Source organism: Dipodomys spectabilis, unplaced genomic scaffold (assembly GCF_019054845.1).
Source record: "Dipodomys spectabilis isolate Male_0828 unplaced genomic scaffold, ASM1905484v1 ptg000085l, whole genome shotgun sequence".
Taxonomy (NCBI): domain Eukaryota; kingdom Metazoa; phylum Chordata; class Mammalia; order Rodentia; family Heteromyidae; genus Dipodomys; species Dipodomys spectabilis.
In genome coordinates, this window is record NW_024870762.1 from 726,146 (window position 1) to 743,335 (window position 17,190).

The 17,190-nt window shown below is 45.0% G+C and overlaps 1 protein-coding gene across 1 annotated transcript in view; it reads right to left on the reverse strand.

Moving 5' to 3' along the window:
• Dnah8 (dynein axonemal heavy chain 8) overlaps positions 1 to 17,190 on the reverse strand; it is a 211,723-nt gene that overhangs the window by 59,339 nt on the left and 135,194 nt on the right. Inside the window, exons 72-78 of the mRNA XM_042683923.1 lie at positions 16,715 to 16,870; positions 15,184 to 15,339; positions 12,021 to 12,203; positions 8,619 to 8,724; positions 5,212 to 5,464; positions 4,905 to 5,095; positions 1,404 to 1,525 (exon numbers count right to left, since the gene is read on the reverse strand). Coding sequence (XP_042539857.1) covers positions 1,404 to 1,525; positions 4,905 to 5,095; positions 5,212 to 5,464; positions 8,619 to 8,724; positions 12,021 to 12,203; positions 15,184 to 15,339; positions 16,715 to 16,870 — 1,167 coding nt within the window. The remainder of the gene's footprint in view (positions 1 to 1,403; positions 1,526 to 4,904; positions 5,096 to 5,211; positions 5,465 to 8,618; positions 8,725 to 12,020; positions 12,204 to 15,183; positions 15,340 to 16,714; positions 16,871 to 17,190) is intronic.

Consider the following 17,190-nt stretch of genomic DNA (forward strand, 5'->3'; position numbering starts at 1 on the left):
AAACCATGAACGAAACAGTTACTCTGAGATTCAGTTGCTTCAACTTTGCCTGGGGTGCTAGGGCATGGAGCGGGTTTCTGACATGCATCACTGTTTCACAGCATCATGTACCTCCTGGAGATTGTACTCACTCTCCCAGTGTGGCTGCCATCACAGAATCTGCCTGCCTGCCTGCCGTCAACCCGACCCCACCTCCATGTACTGATAAAATGCTGTCCACAGCGCCCCCTGCAGGCCACACAGAGGCCCAAGAGAAGGATGCACAAGGAGAACGCAGTGGAGTATCCTCCACCTACTGGCTTTCCACCTGCTAACTGTGACCACCAGAATGGGAAGGCAATAGGATGACACGCAGCCCCTTAACACCACCTCATTTCCCTGCTCTCAACTACTGGTACAGAGTACTCCGGGGCACTACACAGCACAGCCTGGAAAGCCAAGGCCAGGAGGTGGTGGTGAGGTGGTTTTGCTTCAACCCCTCATCTCCACAGGGCTGGGAGACTGCTCTGCTCCTTCCCTCCGTCTCATGGACAGGCCAGACAATTGGCAGCTACATGATGGCAGGTCCCTGTTGAATTCATGCAGTCTTCCTGGGAATGGCTTCTCTGCTACTGGTCCAGTGATGGCGTAAGAGGAGTGGGAGAGACATAACTCACAATGACAACGCTAAGCTACAGTGTGACCATTTATTGGCTGCTGGCCTTGGGCAAGCAATTAACCTCTCTGAAGCTCTGTTTTCTCATCTGTCAAGAAGGATGGCTACCTCCCATGAAGGTGATTGCGAAGAACCTATCGTATAGTAAGAAACAGCCACCAGTCTGCACCAGGGGCGCTTAACATCCAGTTGGGAAAGGCAGACAATAATAAATATGAAAGGAAGCCCAATGCCTATTCGCAGCTGGAACCCTGGGCTTCCCCCAATTCACTCGGACCCAAGCACAGTTGAACACAAAGAGTCTACACAATGTTTCAGAAACAGCATTGAAAATCCAGCTAGTGTAGTCCCCAGTTAGGCTCTACCAACCTACCATCCAATATGGGTCCTTTATCAGTCACAGACAACCACACAAAAGCACCATCAGCGGCGGGCAGTGGTAAATCAGAAGCACCAGAAATGAACAACTGTCTTTGTTATGTATTGCCCGATTCATTTCCAATGATAGCCAAATCTACTTCAAATGTGAAAGAAAGTTGCTATATAACCTGTGTTGGTCTTGAACTCACAATCCTCCTGCCTGCTCCTCAGTAAGGGGATTATAGACGGGCAACCGCCTCACCCACATAAATTCAAACTCTTGTATTGAATCCTTTGGAGGAAGCAATTGTCAGCAGGGGACCTCAGTTAAAGTGGCCTGGATGGGTTTGGGTTAACGGATCTGGCCTTTTAGCCAGCCCTTTGTTACCTGGTTCATAATTTCTGCAAATTGAGGAAGTTTGCTCAGCTCCACAAGGTTCAGCCACGTCATATCAAGGATCCAGCGGAAGGGCTTGGGCGGGCAGGCTTTCAGATCCAGCGCAGCACCCCCTGGGGACACACGTCAGACTCAAGAATCAGGTCAGCTCAGACTTCATTTTGAGAAATTTATTTCCCAAATAATAAAAGCAAGGTAACCATGTTCCATAAAACATGGGAAAATTGGAAAAAATTGTCATATTACAGAAAATGTGGTTATCTTTTACTTTGGGGTACATTTCCTCCAAGTCCTGGTGCTTTTGCTACTGATTTATGCCATCTTATCAAAGAGAACAGCGACTCTTTGTCATCTTTCCCTGCAGAGAATTTTTCTCAGGTGGCTATGGTTGTTTGCCTTTTTTATTTGTCTTAACTATACTAAATCTATCATTTTTATATCAATAAATGGGTTTGTTTTTTTCACATATGATTTTTATTATCACTTCATAGTCAGAGGTGTGATATTCAACATTATTCCTTGCCTAGTTAAATTGATGGCGAGGCAAAGAGGAAAGAAGGGAAAGAAAGGAACAGCGGGAGGGAGGAACAGAGGGAGTGAGGGAAGGAGGAAAGAATATCATACATCTCTAGGGAATGACTGCTGGTCAAATCATTTATTCATTTATTCTACAAATATTTACTGAGTGCCCTCCATGTATCTGCATGATGTAAGCGCTGGGGATTTAGTAGAAAAAAAAGAAAACAAAAACAAAAAACCAAATCTGCTCTCAGCAAGCTTATAGGCCAATAGAGAATATGAGCTCCTACATCAGATCCTATTTTGAAGCAAATCACAACTCAAAGGAACGTACTCAAGGGGTAGATATTTCTAATGAAATACTGTTATATTTCAATTCTAAAAATCCTCTAAAACTCTCCTAATTCCAGCTCCATTGTTACTTAATTCAGATATATGGGAGACAGAGATGCTAGAACTTTAAATCTCCGGGCCTTTCTTAAGAATTCCTCACATCCTTCCACTTCACATATATAACACAAGCAAGCAGTTGTGGGAAGTGGGTAGACTACAGGTCTCTGCTCACCTAACCTAATGTCTTCCTGAGAGGATGTAGGGAGTGGGGAACATTTGCATGTACACCTGTGTTCTACCACCTCATCAGCAGAGCATCATGGGAAACGTCCCCTCTCTGCCTCGCCCCTGCTGGTGGGAGTTAATGGCAGGCAAAGCTATCATGGGAGAGGGCCACCTGCTGCTGCCAGGCGCTGCTTCTCCACACACATGCAGAAAAACACATACAGCCCTAGGCGCTTAGAGGCATTGGAAGACATCAATCCTGCCTTGGTATTTTCAAACACATGGCATCCTGGAACTAACTTACAGTCATTACTGCCGATCCAGCTGCCCCGAGGATCCTGGCTATGCTGCTTACCAGCTGCATTAACTTGGGCAGGAACTCTAATCTCTGTTTCCTCATCTGTCAAATGGGTGCAACCACAGAATCTACCACATTAACTGTCAATGTGGTAGACTGAATCTCACAGTCTACTAGCTGTGAGTATAGAAAGCCAGAATGGTCTCAGGCCGCAGAAGAGCTATAAAATCATTAGCATTATTAGAATTTTAACACTAATATCACACATACACATACATGTACATAACATGTACATGCCACCTGTAGAAGTCCCAGGTCCAGTCCCAACTGGAAGATATAAACAGATTTTCAAAGTATCTTTTTTTTTTTAGAGTATATACAAAAATAGGAAATTTTTCTAAAATAACCAGGCTGGGGAAACAAGGAGATGAAATTCTCTCTAGTACAGAATTGTCCCTGGTATCCATTTCATTTTTCAAAGTGCTCTGACATTCTTCACTGAAGAAGAAAGTCAAAGGCACCTTAGACCCGTTTCAGAAAAACAAGGAGTAATTGACACACAAAAACTCGCTCTTGGGAAATCAAATATTGCTGCTACAGTAAATAAACTGTCTTCTTCCCTTAAGTATTACACTTACAATGACTGTAAAAAGACTATGAACTAAGAGCCATATTTTATATTTGTGTAAAAATATTAAAAACCAAGTTGTACCACCTCTTTAGAAAAATGTCAAAAAATTAACCAGTTCAAAACTAAAACAGATGGTATAACAAACTAGTTTCAAACAACCCACTCTTCTTAGTGCTGAACTGATTATACTTCTGTCAATCAACCTATCACCTAATTCCAAATCAATCTCTTTAAAGTACTGCTCTGTTCATGCAAGATCCCTCCCCATAAAAATAGCTGATAGCTCCCTGTTCTCCTCTGAATGTACCCCGAACTCTTGGCCTTTTACAAGCTGGCTTCTTCCTGACTCTACAAGTTTTCTGAAATGGGGTCACCCACATAGCTCAGAGGTGGCAGCCATCTTTATTTTTCTGGGATAAACCTAATTCTCCTGAGGAATTCCCTCTCATCTGTATTATCAGAGGTCTCAATCTCTACTGGTTTATCTTCTCTCAAAGAGGCTTCCTCTTCTTCAGGTAAAAGCTCTAGCCTGGCTGGCTTTATCCAGTAGAGAGTGGGGTGACAAGACGGGTTCTTCCTTGGGAGGGAGGATGCTTGAGACCTGTCATTATCCTCTCACTTCCTTGTGACCACATCACCAGGGTGAGTCTCTAGACCCAAGCTCTTTGGATGTTACTGCTTCCAAGATTCCCACAGGATTCAAGGCCTCTGGCTCCACCGCCCTCCAACCCCTGGGGATATAGCCCAAAGTCCCAGGGAGAGCTTGGGTCTCTCAAATTCACAAAGTCTGCATTGTCACTGTGCTATTCACCAATATCAGGTTTCCCTGTGTTCTAAGAAGGAGATGTGGGTTGTGTTCTCTGGTCTCTTTGAGTTAGACATGGATGGTGTCTTGCTTTGGTCAAGAAAATATGGGAATACATAACATGTCACTTTTTAGAGCCAGCACACTATCGCATTCTTCTGCCCCAATAATTACAGAAGCAAGACTAAGAATGAGCATGCTGGAGAACTCGTGAACAAGAAGATCACCTTTGTAGTGTTAAGTCACTGGAATTTTGTGGTGGCAAAACCTGGCCTATTCTGACTGAAAGGAGGTCCCCAAGTCCCATTCCAACAGTCTCAAACCAGCTTCTCTGTTAATCAACCAGACCCAAAGCACACAGACTGGAAGTCTCAGATGCTTTACCAGCCCCTCCTCGGGAGAGACACACAGACAGACAGACAGACAGACAGAAAGACAGACAGACAGACAGAGACACAGAAACAGACAGAGACAGACAGAGAGGGAGAGAAGGCGAGAGGGAAGGAGAAAGAGAAGGAAGGAAGAAAGGAAGGAAGGAAGGAGGAAGAAAGGAAGGAAGGAAGAAGGAAAGAGAGAGAAAAAGAAAGCAAAGACATTGTAAGAACACCACCTTAATTGGAGCACAATTCCCTAGTGTATCACAAGAATATCCTTTCCACATCCTTGTTTCAAACTTCTTACCTTTAATGAGAGCGTGGAACTCCCGGTGCTTAACCGTCCCCCTCTGAAGATCAATCTTCAGGGTCATGAGGAGGACAAAGAGGAATTTGTGGTTTTCATACAGGCCCCTGACAGAGTACGTAAAAACTTCGTATGTCAGATACTCGATAATATTGACAATTCTCTTTTGAGGTAATGGAGACTTTTCAGATCTGTGTGGGATGTTAAGAGTCAAAGAGGTTGAGAGCTGATTCTGAACAATTGGAAATACCACCAAACCTTGGCCATTCCCAGCTCAGAGCCCCTGGGAGGGGGGCGGTGAGCTCACCTGGCCATGGACTGGTCGAATAACTTGAGGAACTGGGCCAGCGATGTCTGGTACATGATGTTGACCATGCTCATCTCTGTGATGAGAAAGTAGAGGATGCTCCCACGGGTGGCTGCTGGCCTGAACTCCTCCTGGGCTGTGTTAATCTTGATCTCTGTTTCTGCTGCTACGTGCAGTTTTTCGCTGACCTCCGCGGCCGTCAGCTTGGTGGTTCTCAGGACGCCAATGAGAGACTCATCATCTACCAAGGAACCTGAAAGTCAAAACAGGAAAACTGTGGGCACAGAGAGAATGGAGGGAAATCAACATGCATCACTTAGGAAATGATGATTTCCAACTTGAAGCTAGGTGCTGGGGGCTCATACCTATAATCCAAGCTACGTGGGGGATTGAGAATGGGAGGATCAGGATTCTAGGCTAGCCCAAGGTGGGGGTGGGGGCAGTTTGCAGGACTCCATCTCCATAGATGTATTGGGGTGGGCCTGTCATCCCAGCTATAAGGGAAGTCTAGATCACAGCTCAGGCAAGCACCCAGGAAAAGCATTCATCTCAATAATAACCAGGAAGAAACAGGGCTGGGGGCAAGGCCCTGAGTTGAAACCCCAGTACCACACCCCCACACACCCACACACACCCCCACACACAAACATACACATACACACACATACATTTACATGTGTGTTATTTGTATATACACATGTATGGGTATGTGTGTGTATACATGAGTATGATCCAATTTGATCCCCAAGTCCACAGAATATTAGGAAACTAGAATCTTAAAACCTCAAGGGCTTCTGGTCCAACTGGGACCTGGATCCAGACCTTTCTAAGCCTTCCAGTCGAGGGCCAGTCCCCTACTCTGCCTGTCTGCATCAAAAGACAAAAGATTCACTGGAAGTTGGGCGCCAGTGGCTCACGCCTGTAATCCTAGCTACTCAGGAAGCTGACATCTGAGGATCATGGTTCAAAGCCAGCCCGGGCAGGAAAGTCTCTAAGATTCTTATCTCCAATAAACCACTAGAAAACTGGAAGTGGCGCTGTGGCTCAAGCGGTAGAGCGCTCACCTTGAGCACTGAAGTGTGCAGGGACAGCACCCAAGCCCAGAGTTCAAGCCCTACGACTCACACAAAAAAAAAAGATTCACTGGCTAGATCTTCCTGTCTGGGATGGTGGTCACAGTCCCACAGGTTCCCCCCATCACCCCCCTGGCTGCTCTTCTGAGTGTCCCCAGCCTGCCCGGCGTATGGGCAGGGACACACACTGAACTTGAAGCTGGCAAACTGGCAGGGGCAGAGCCATTCTGTTGCTCTGTCCCTCCTCTGCCCCAGTGGAGTGGTTCTCATTGCCAAGAGTCCTAGCTGATGGTCATCGCTGGCCAGAATGACCTGGAGGACAACAGACATGCCTCACCAGGACAAGACACCTCCTATGCTTATTTTTAGTTGCCCCCTCTTTGTTTTTAATAGAAATGACACATGATGCTTGGCGCCAGTGGCTTATACCTGTAATCCTAGCTACTTGGAGGCTGAGATCTGAGGATCAAGGTTAAAGCCAGACCAGGCTGGAAAGTCCATTAGACTCTTATCTCCAGTTAACAAAAAAAAGCCGGAAATGGAGCTGCGGCTCAAGTGATAAAACACTAGCCCTGAGGGACTTAGGCCTGAGTTCAAGCCCCAGCACCAGCAAAGCATGGATAGGAGGAAGGAAGGGAGGGAGGGAAGGAAGGAGGGAGGGAAGGGGAAAGGAGGTAACACATGCATAGGGCAATGAAGTCAATTTAAAATATGGAAAGATACTTTGATACGCTAAGCTCAGAATCACCGTATCTATAAACGGGAGCACTGTGGCTTATGCTGGAGTTCTGGAAGTCAGTTGGGTGCTACAGGAAGTTCTGAGTTACTCTCAGCCTATGACTCATGTCCTGGCAGAGAAGTTGACCTTGGTTCACTCTTAGCTGAATGAAGGCCAGCTCTTGGTTTTCCCTGCTGACATGGAGGATGGGTGGGAGAAGTCACTGGCGCAAAGACAGACAGCTTACCAACCCAGGCAATTCAATTAGGTTAGATAAAAACACTTCACTGAGCACATTAAAAAAAACATATCTTTTTCATTTTGGTCCCGAGGATTAAACCCAGGACCTCACACATGCTATGCCCATACCCACACCCACTTTTTTTTTTTTTTTTTTATTGTAAAGCTACTATACAGAGGGTTACAGTTACATGAGTGAGGTTATGAGTACACTTCCTCTTGAACATTGTTACCCCCTCCATTGTTTTCCCCCTACCATCCCCTCCCTCCCTCCCTTCCCCGACCCACACCCACTTTTAAAAATTTCATTCTGGGGACTGGGAAGGTGGCTCAGTGGTAGAGTGCTTGCCTCACATGCATGAGGCCCTAGGTTAGATTCCTCAGCACCACATATGCAGAAAAAAGCCAGAAGTGGCGCTGTGGCTCAAGTGGTAGAGCACTAGCCTTGAGCTGAAGAGCTGAGGGACAGCGCCCAGGCCCAAAGTTCAGGCCCAAGCCCAGAGTGCAGGCCCCACAACCGACAACAACAACAAAGAAATTCATTCTGAAGCAATGCAGATCAGGCTGGCCTTGACTTTGCAATCCTTCTGCCTCAGGTTCCCAAACAGCTGGGGTTACAGGTATGGGCTACTGCACCCAGCCTTGAGCTCATCTTTGAGGCAGAGTTTTAAGAGGTAGTTTTTCTTTCCTGCTTTTAATCCAGAGATTAAAGTGGCAGTAGAAGTATTGATGATTAGATTCTAACAAATCACAGAATTTAATTAGGTCGCTGTGATTTGCCTACAATAGAACAATATGAGATTTATTGATGTGATTATTATTTTTTAGAATAAAACTTTCTTCTCCTATCTTGTGGAGAGATTTCATCCCCAAAGTGGGTGTGCTATGGCAATTTTGGCTGCGAGAGAGGCCTGCCCTTGGTTTTGTGAGAGAAGTCAAGTCGAGATGAGTTGGGCTACACTGGGAGCCAGGCTCTCCTTATTGGGCTTCACAAGTCCTAATCTACCATGTTGCTGGCTGCATTTCAATGCCAAATGAAAGAATCAATGCAGGAAAAGAATAGATTGGGCACATTAGTTTCCTGTGGGTGAGCAAATGAGCCTATTAGGAGTTTCCTAGCTCTATTGGGACCCTTATTTTTCTCAGGAGAGATCAATTATATCAAGGAAACTGTTATTTCTCAGGTGGTCAGCGTCTGGCTGCTAATTCCAAAGGCACATTCTCTGCAGTCCTGCTTAACAGCTATCTAGAAGCTGCCTCGCTTTTTTCCCCTTTGCAACTGGCCTATTTTCCTGACACCTGCAGTCACAGCAAAGGGCGTCAGAGAAATGCATCCTCATGATCCATTATTCGCTTACTTCTTCATAACACGATACCTTTAGTGGTGCTTAATTTAAACAGCAGGTTATCTTCAAGTTCTTTCATCTTCCGCTTATTAAAAGTAACATCCTCCATAAGTTTAACCCTCTCGGACTCTAGCTCCTATTATTGAAAAGCAAAACAGTAAATAATAACAACATCAGAATGGTAGTTACCAGCTGGGCAAACCCAACATGTTAGTGTTTATTACCAAGTTGAAAGGTTTAACACTGTGTCTTTCCAAAGATGGAAGCAATGACTACCATCAGTCAACTCTAGCTGTATTTTTGTTTCTCTGAATAATTAAGTCTACATCCACAGATGTTCAGCTTCCATAGTACTTATACTGGCATGCATGAGATAACTCAGCACCAGTACTGCCCCCCACCCCAATGCCCTGAACCCCTAGTCTCTTCTCCAGCTCGTGCAGAAGAGTGTACCATTCTCTCTTCCCTCCTCCCACCCTGCCCCTCTGAGAAACACGAACTCTATCCACAGAAAGAGAGAGGCCTTGGGGATACCCAGGCAGATAGCAAGAAACCAAGGGGGACACCGAGGCCAACTGTGAGCTCTTGGCATGAGTCCCACCTGTCCAAGTACCAGGACCAGCTGTGGTGTGAGAACTCGCCAGTGCAAATTCAAACTCCTCAGCCAGAGGGGTTATGAAAGGCCTCCGTCCTACGGAAATGACACATCTTAAAACTCATGTCTGGGCTGTAATCCTAACTACTCAGGAGCCTGAGATTTTAGGATTATGGTTCAAAGTCAGCCTGGGCAGGAAAGTTCAAGAGACTCTTATCTCTAATAAACCACCAGAAAACTGGAAGTGGAGCTGTGACTCAAAGTGATAGAGCACTATTCTTGTACAAAAGAGCTCAAGGACAATGACCAGGTCCTGAGTTCAAGCCCCATGGCCAACAACAACAAAATTTTGCCTGGGAATCATTCCACAGGTTTCTAAGTTTGTAAGATGATGCAGTGAACATCCCTACACCCTTTACTTGGCTCCCCAAACAACGCTGCCTTACTCTTCTCTCCCCCTATTCTTGCAGCTGCTGGTGGTGATGGAGTTATTGCAGACTCTCCTCTTGCAGTGTCATGATCTTTACCCTCAAACCTGTTAACAAATCCCCTAAGGGTAGCACCTTCTCACATCACCAGAGCCCAGTGTCCAAATCCAGAAAGTTTAACACCAACACAGTTCCTCTTAACACGTACTAAACTGAAATCATCTCAAAAACACCCTCTGGTGCAATTTGCTCTCATCCTAGCCAGTCATCTGTTTCCCGTGGGATTCTGTTGAAAGGTAAATTCTAACTATTCCTTTGAGTACACTTACTTCAGGAATTCCACCACTCTCCAAAGCCTTCCCGACCTCGTCACAGCCTTTACCTGCCACCGGCCCTGCTGTGGTTCAGTCTGCCCGCACATGACCCCGCCAGGGCGTGTGCGTGCACCTGGCAGACAAGCGTGTTTCTGTATCATGAAGCTTTGCAGAGAAAGGAACTGACCCTATAAATAGTTGTGAAATTGAAATGGGCTGGACTCCTTTGCCTACACCTGGGGAAATGGAGGCACCAGCAACATGGGTAGTATCACAATAGAACATATACCTATTGGCTGAGACAGGCTAATGCCCTTGCTCAACACCAAGACCAGTGTAACTGCCACTGTATGATGGGTGGGTAGTATCTTCTGGGTGATGTGGACTGTATCTGTGCTTGAAGGGGAAAGCTCCTGAATCATCTTCAATAAAGGGATTGCTCCTATGTGGTAGCACAGGAGTCCAGACAAAATGAAATCATGCACACTTCCTTTTCAAAAATGATGTGGCCCACCAGGTATCCTAACAGCTGGCCAAGTTTTTGCAGCATAACCTCTAAAGTTTCATCTGAGAGGCCCGGCAGGGTAGGAAATCCACGTGTTCTAATAGGATAAGACCCTTTCCTCACTGGTCTCCATTGGCTCATTTGTACAAAAAATGTGGGAGTATAACAGCAGAAATGTGAGGAGGGTTACCTAAACTATTCAGGTCACCCTCCTGCATGTTAAGTGTGCATTCTGGGCTGGGTACGGTGGTGCATGCCTGCAATCCCAGCGACTCAGGAGGCAGAGATCAGGAGGATCTCAGTCTGAGGGTGGCTCTAGTTTTCGTTTTGTTTTAAGTATGAGACCTTACCTGAAAAATAACTAAAGCAAAAAAGTAGGGGAAGATGGGGTGTGTGGCTCAGGTGACAGAGTACTTGCCTAGCAAATGTGAGGCTCTACTTCAGTACTGGAAAAAAAGGAAAGTGCTCCCATTAGACAGGACGGCCTCATGGGGGAGGTGGACCAGAGAAATGTAGAAATAGACCAGCAGTGCCAGGTCTACCCGGGGACTGGTTTCCAAGCTCACACCATGGTCCTGAGGGGGCTGGGAGCTGCAGACCAGCTCTGTCGGGGAGGGGGGAGGGAGTTCCAGGCCCTGCCTGCCTTGCAGAAGCCCCGGGTTTGCTGGAGACTGAGAGCCAACAACTATGACAACAGGGACAGTGCCCTGTCCACCCCACAGGGCCAGCCCCGTCCCAGGGCCAGCCCCAGAGTGAGACACCTGATACACGGGGGGGGGGGGAGTGCAAGGGCAGGAACGCCTCTCAGGGAGCCCTGCCTCTCAGGGAGCCCTGCCTCTCAGGGAGCCCTGCCTCTCAGGGAGCCCTGCCTCTCAGGGAGCCCTGCCATTTCTCCTTTCCTTCTCCCTGGGTGTGTGTGTCCTGCCCCCTTCCTGTCTGCTCCTCGTCTTCTGCCCTCCCTCCCGCTCCGCACGCCTCTCTGTTATGATTTCTAACCTTGTCTTTTCCTTGAATACTAAAATCAATTATATTTAAGCAAACATCAACTTTCTTGTGCTCTATGCAAATATTTTTAATGTATGCAAATATAGTTTATGCATAACATTTAATGTGTTCTGAGCATTACCTCCAAAATTAACTTAATCTTAAATCTATCTCTCAGACTCTTCCAGGGCTCAGCAGTTCCTTGTTTCCTGGGAGCTTCGGCTCTGCCTGCCAGTGCCCCTCGGAGGGCCCCCGTGACTGCCAGCCCACCTGCCTGCACACCATCCATCTACACCCCCACACATGCCAAGGCCTACACACAAGCGTGTATATCTGTGTGTACAGGGTGTGTGTGTGTGGTATGTGTGTATGTATGGTATGTGTGTGTCGTATGCATGTGTGTATGTTGTATATAGTGTGTGTATGGTACGTGCTATGCTTATGTGTATGGTGTGTGTATGGAGTATGCATGTGTGTACGGTGTGTGTCCCGGCCAGGGCATGTTCTCTGCCCTCTGCCCTCACCCCAGCGCCTGCCCTATGCACCTGCTTCTCAGTGCAGGTCACCTTTGCCCTCTGAGCTCTCCCCTCTCCCTTGCCCATGGACCTGCTTCTCGGTGAGGATGACCCTCCGCAGCAGCTGGTTCTCCAGCCCCTTCATGGTGACGGTGAAGTCGATGACGGAGGTCTTGGCGTTGATCTCGGGCGTGAAGGCCGGGTTAGGCAGCTTGGTGGTGATGTACAGCTTGAAGGTGTCCATGATGTCGCACTCCTTGTCACCCACCTTCACCTGCACAGACCAGCGCACCTTAGTGGACGCTCACCATAGCACCAGGAATCTGGCCCCCTGTGGCAGCGTGTTTTTTTTACCGCAAGCCAGGCTGTGAAGCTTTAATGAACTCAAAGGGAAGCTGTGAACATTTAATCACTGGTCTTAAAAAATAAAGCCAGAACATTTGCAAGTGATTTAGATCTGAGATCCTGCCGAAGATGCCGGCTCAGGGGCTCTTGCTTGGCTTTCGCTCAAGGCTGGTGCATTACCACTTGTGCCACAGCCCCACTTCGGGCTTCTTGCTGGTTAATTGGAGATAACAGTCTCATGGACTTTCCTGCCCCCTGCTGGCTTTGAATCTGGGTCCTCAGATCTCAGCCTTCTGAATAGCTAGGATTATAGGCGTGAGCCACCAGCGCCCAGTTCTGCTGAAAATGTTTTAAGCCATAATATTAAGCAACTCAACTGGAAGAATTATCTCAAACAAATGGTGAATAAAGGAAAATGCGGACACACCTAAGACTTGGCTGCAAAAATTTAGTGATTAATTATCATTCTCATTGCTCTATATAGCACAGAAGCTACAATCATTCTTTTCTGGATAGGGAAGTTATTTCCTATTATGAAACTTCATTGCGTTTATAGTAAGTCTTACCTTACCTTCCATAGCCCTGTCTCAAACATATCTGACTACAGAAAAAGTTTATCATTTTCTAAGAAAAACAAACTTTTCCCCCAGAGTGTTAATTTAATTGCTAATGAATTGATAATTAACTGATAATTGAGTGATGATTAATTTCTTAAATGTTGCAATTTCAGTACATTGGAAGACAATGTTTTGGGATTTTTTGCAATCTAAATCTCAGGTGGAAGTTACAGTTTTACAGTGTCTTGGCTTTCTGGCTAATCTCAATCCTGTGCATGAGAAAAACCTAAGACCAAGGTTGCATCCCAAGCATCAGACCTTCACACTGAAGGCAAGAATCTAGAGGCTTCTTTGGATGGGGGGGGGGGGGGGGGCGGGGAACCAGGATTTGAGCTGAGCACTAGGATTTGAGCCTAGGTTTGCTAGGTTACTCTCCTACTTGAGCACACCTCCAGCCCTGCTTTTCTCTGGTTATTTTGGGAACAGAGTTTTGCCTGGTCTCAAACCTTGATCCTCCAGACTTCAGCCTCCTGAGTAGCTAGGATTAAAGGCATGAATCAATCATTCCTTGCTCTAAAAAAAAAGACCTTCAGAACAGAGTTTCTGTAAACTCCTTTGGTATGTTAAAGAACATATAAATATAAACCAGATGCAGAGAAATGCTGTATATGATCTCACTTATGTGCAAGAGCTTCAGAAAGTCAAACTCCTGGAAGCAGAGGAGGCAACCAAGGTCACCTGGGTCTGGAGGTGGAAATGGAAGATGTTGGTCAAAGGGCACAGACATCCATCTGTACGATGGACAAGTTCCCTGGGTCTAAGGCACCACCTAGGTAGTAGTGGATCTATTAATTAACTAGATTGTGGTTACCATTACATAACACATCACTACATCAAAATATCACATCAGGTATTTCACATATATGAAATCTCTGTCAATGCAACAGTTCAGTGCCATTTTAAAAAATGTACACAAGCCCACAGTAGCTAAACAAATCACTCAGATTTTGTTCTCAGCTCCCTTATCTGAAACAGACAAATTCTGCTTCCGAAGCTCAGAGGAGAAACTACACCGATTCTTCACAACATTGACTGAGTTTCATTCAATTTCCCCCACAAATGTTTGCAAGCTTAAGGATACACCAGAGGCTCCATAAACCAAAATGGCATATAAAATAATTCACATTATAAGCAGAATTTTATAAATAAATCTGTCTTCATTTAAAGAGAACATGTGCATTCCTTATTTATTCATTGATACTTGGGCTCAATATGGAGAATAAGGTGGAAAAAAATTTAGTTGGAAGTAAAAACCAAAAAAAGCTAAAAGGAGATACTAATTGTAATTAAAAGAGAAACTTGGAAAACAATTCGTATTATCAGAAAGAATATTCCATAGCTTCTAGCAAACTGGTGAATTTAGACTGAAAGTGAATAATGAGAGCAATGGACAAATCAATACCCATTTATTAAAATGCTATTTTCTCCAGTGGGGAAATCCAGATTTTCTTTAAAAACATGCACATGACTTAATAAAAAAAACCAATGTTCTCAGAATTGCCACAAAGTATTTTTTCCCTGTGTAATGCTAACATCATGTTACTAAGACTAGAAGTCTATTTCCTTAAAATGTCATTTAGTTTTAACTAAATGGCCACTCTTACCAAGCTACTGCTCTCCTCTGTGTTTTTTTATAAATTAAAATTTGTATAAATTTTTATACATTCTATATTTTCATAAAATAAGTTATTGAAATATCATATTGTACCAATTAATTTGAAAATTCTTATGTTTTAATATATCAGTTTAAAAAGTAAATTAAATGGTCAGGAGAGTTGTGGTTCAAGGCCAGTCTGGGAAAAATGTCTAATGAAAGTCCCATCTCTCAACCAACAAGCCAAGCATGATGGTATAAACCTGTAATCTCAGCTACTCATTGGGCATAAGAAGAAAGATTATAGGCTGAGGCCAGTCCCAGGTAAAAACATCAGACAAAAAAGGGCTAGAGGTGTGGCTCAAGCAGTAGAGCACAAGGCCCTGAGTTTAAACCCCAATGCCACCAAAAAAAGGAAATTTAATTTTTAAAAACTTTTAGCAATTTTGAAATGTACACTACATTGTACCCTCTAAATCTGTATAACTGTTAGCTCCCAGTTAATGAAAAACCAAGTGACAGCTGCTCCTTTGAAAGAGAAGAAATGAGAACAACTTTTATGCCTGATTAAAAAACAACCCCTCAAAGTGTGCACGGTGCGGCTGATTTTCTGGCGGCCTCCACTCCCAGCGCTTGCACTGCTATGCTCACAAAGATAAGTAGATGTCACCATTGCGCCTCTCTTGCTCTCAGCTCACCTTGAAACTGGTGCCTGACTTAATGAAATTCTTTTCTAACACATTATCCAAGGCGGGATCCAGTTCTTCCCGAATGTCCTCAATGAGAAGGGGTCGCCCCAAGGACAGGCAGTCTTCCAGATGTGTGCGGAAGTATTTGTGGTTCAGAGTTGTCACCTAAAAACAATACAGGCATTGGTTTGCAAATGTTGTGAGGAATGTCCCTGTTCCCAAGGGAGAATCAGAGGCTGTTGGACAAGGGACTAGCAACATTAAAGGCAGCACAGGAAGCCTTCTTTATTAAAAAAAAAAAAAAAATATATATATATATATATATATATATATACATAAAATAGTAATAAGTAAGTAAAAGCTACAGGCAAAATTCATTTCAAAACTTGGTAGGGTCCTGAATTTTGGATGTCCTGATAGACAATGCCGTCTCTTCCTTGATCTGCAGGGGAGACACCACTGGCTTCCGGAAGATGGCGTGTCAGAGCTCTGCCTCTGACAATGGAGGGAGCTGTCAGGATTCACCCTATTAAACAACAGGACGATCCTGCCCAGCTCTACCCACACTTCAAATGTAACCCTGTATGACTTCAAGGCCAACAATGAACTTGGGCCTGCTCTGTAGAGCCTAAATGGCCTCTGCCTGAGATCACTATCTTTGCTGCTTTCCCATAAATACAAATTTTCAAACCCCCCATATTCAACACTGGCAAAAGCAACAACAGAGATGGAGAATGAACAAGATGAGGGAGCAGGATGTCAGGAGAAAATGCAAAATAACAAATATAACCAGAGCTGTTGCTCCACATGGCTGCTACCCAAGTGAAGAGAATCGGTGAGCATCCGTCAGAGAGTTTGGATCTGGGATGTCCTCATGGGTTCCAAAGGCTCAATAGATATCTGAAGAGGTGAAGCCTAGTGGGGGTCGTTAGGTCATGACAAAGATGACTTTGAAGGAGATAATGGAACCCCAGCCTTTTCCTTCCTCTCTTTTTTTCCCCTCCTACAGGTTTGTGTATTTAAGGTTTAGTCCCCAGACGATGGCACTATTTTGGGAGGTGAAGTCTACAGAGGTGAGGCCTCACTGAAGGAACTGGGTCCTTGTGTGTGGGGGGGTGTCCTCAGTGGCTGTTTCTTACCACAGGCTCCCCCACCATAGGGTCCCACCACCATGAAGTTCCACCCAATTGCCCAGGGCCAAGTAACCACGTGACAGAGCTCCCTGAATCTGGGCAGCCAGGTCCTTCCTCCTTTAAGCTGTTCTGTGTGAAGTATTTTGTCAGAGTCACACAAAAATAACCAACATACAGGCTTCACAGTGAACTTCTTTTTATACATCTGCCGCCTAGACTTGTCCCAGGTCCAAACACAATCCCCAAACCGGTGAGCTAAAATAACCCTTTTGTATTCTAAGCTGATTCGCTCAGGCATCTGGTACATTCATGGGAAGCTGACAAGGGTGACAACCTCATGACTGGCGAATTGGATTGAAAGTTTGGGGGAAAAATTATAATTTCCCACACACCAAACTGTTACATACCTGCAAATCATTTTCTTTTTCCTTTGATTTAATCCAAGTTTTGCCCTGAGTTTGTGGATCTATGAGGAGTGGGTATCTGGTGGCCTTTGTCACAATAATGCCATTCTGAATTGAGAGGTCATCTCCTGGCAGTCCTTGCAACCCCCACTCGCCAATCTGGTTAACAGGAAGTAAGAAGGGCCATTCAAGTAAGAACAGAGATGCTTTCATTAATGGTTAAGAGTTTACATAATGTAAAAAACAAAGTTCAAATATGGACCTATTTCTTTTTCTTGGAGACTATACATGTGGTATTAAGAATTAAAAGAAAAAAAACACTTGCAAATATGAACCAAATAACATAAACTTATAAAAAAGCAACTGAGTCCTTTCACTGGTGATCCAACCTTTCTGCTGCTGTATTTTCATTCTCAGGGGAATCTGTGTAAATTTAAGGCCTATCAGACCAGGTTGGAAGATAGAGCAGACCACGAAGG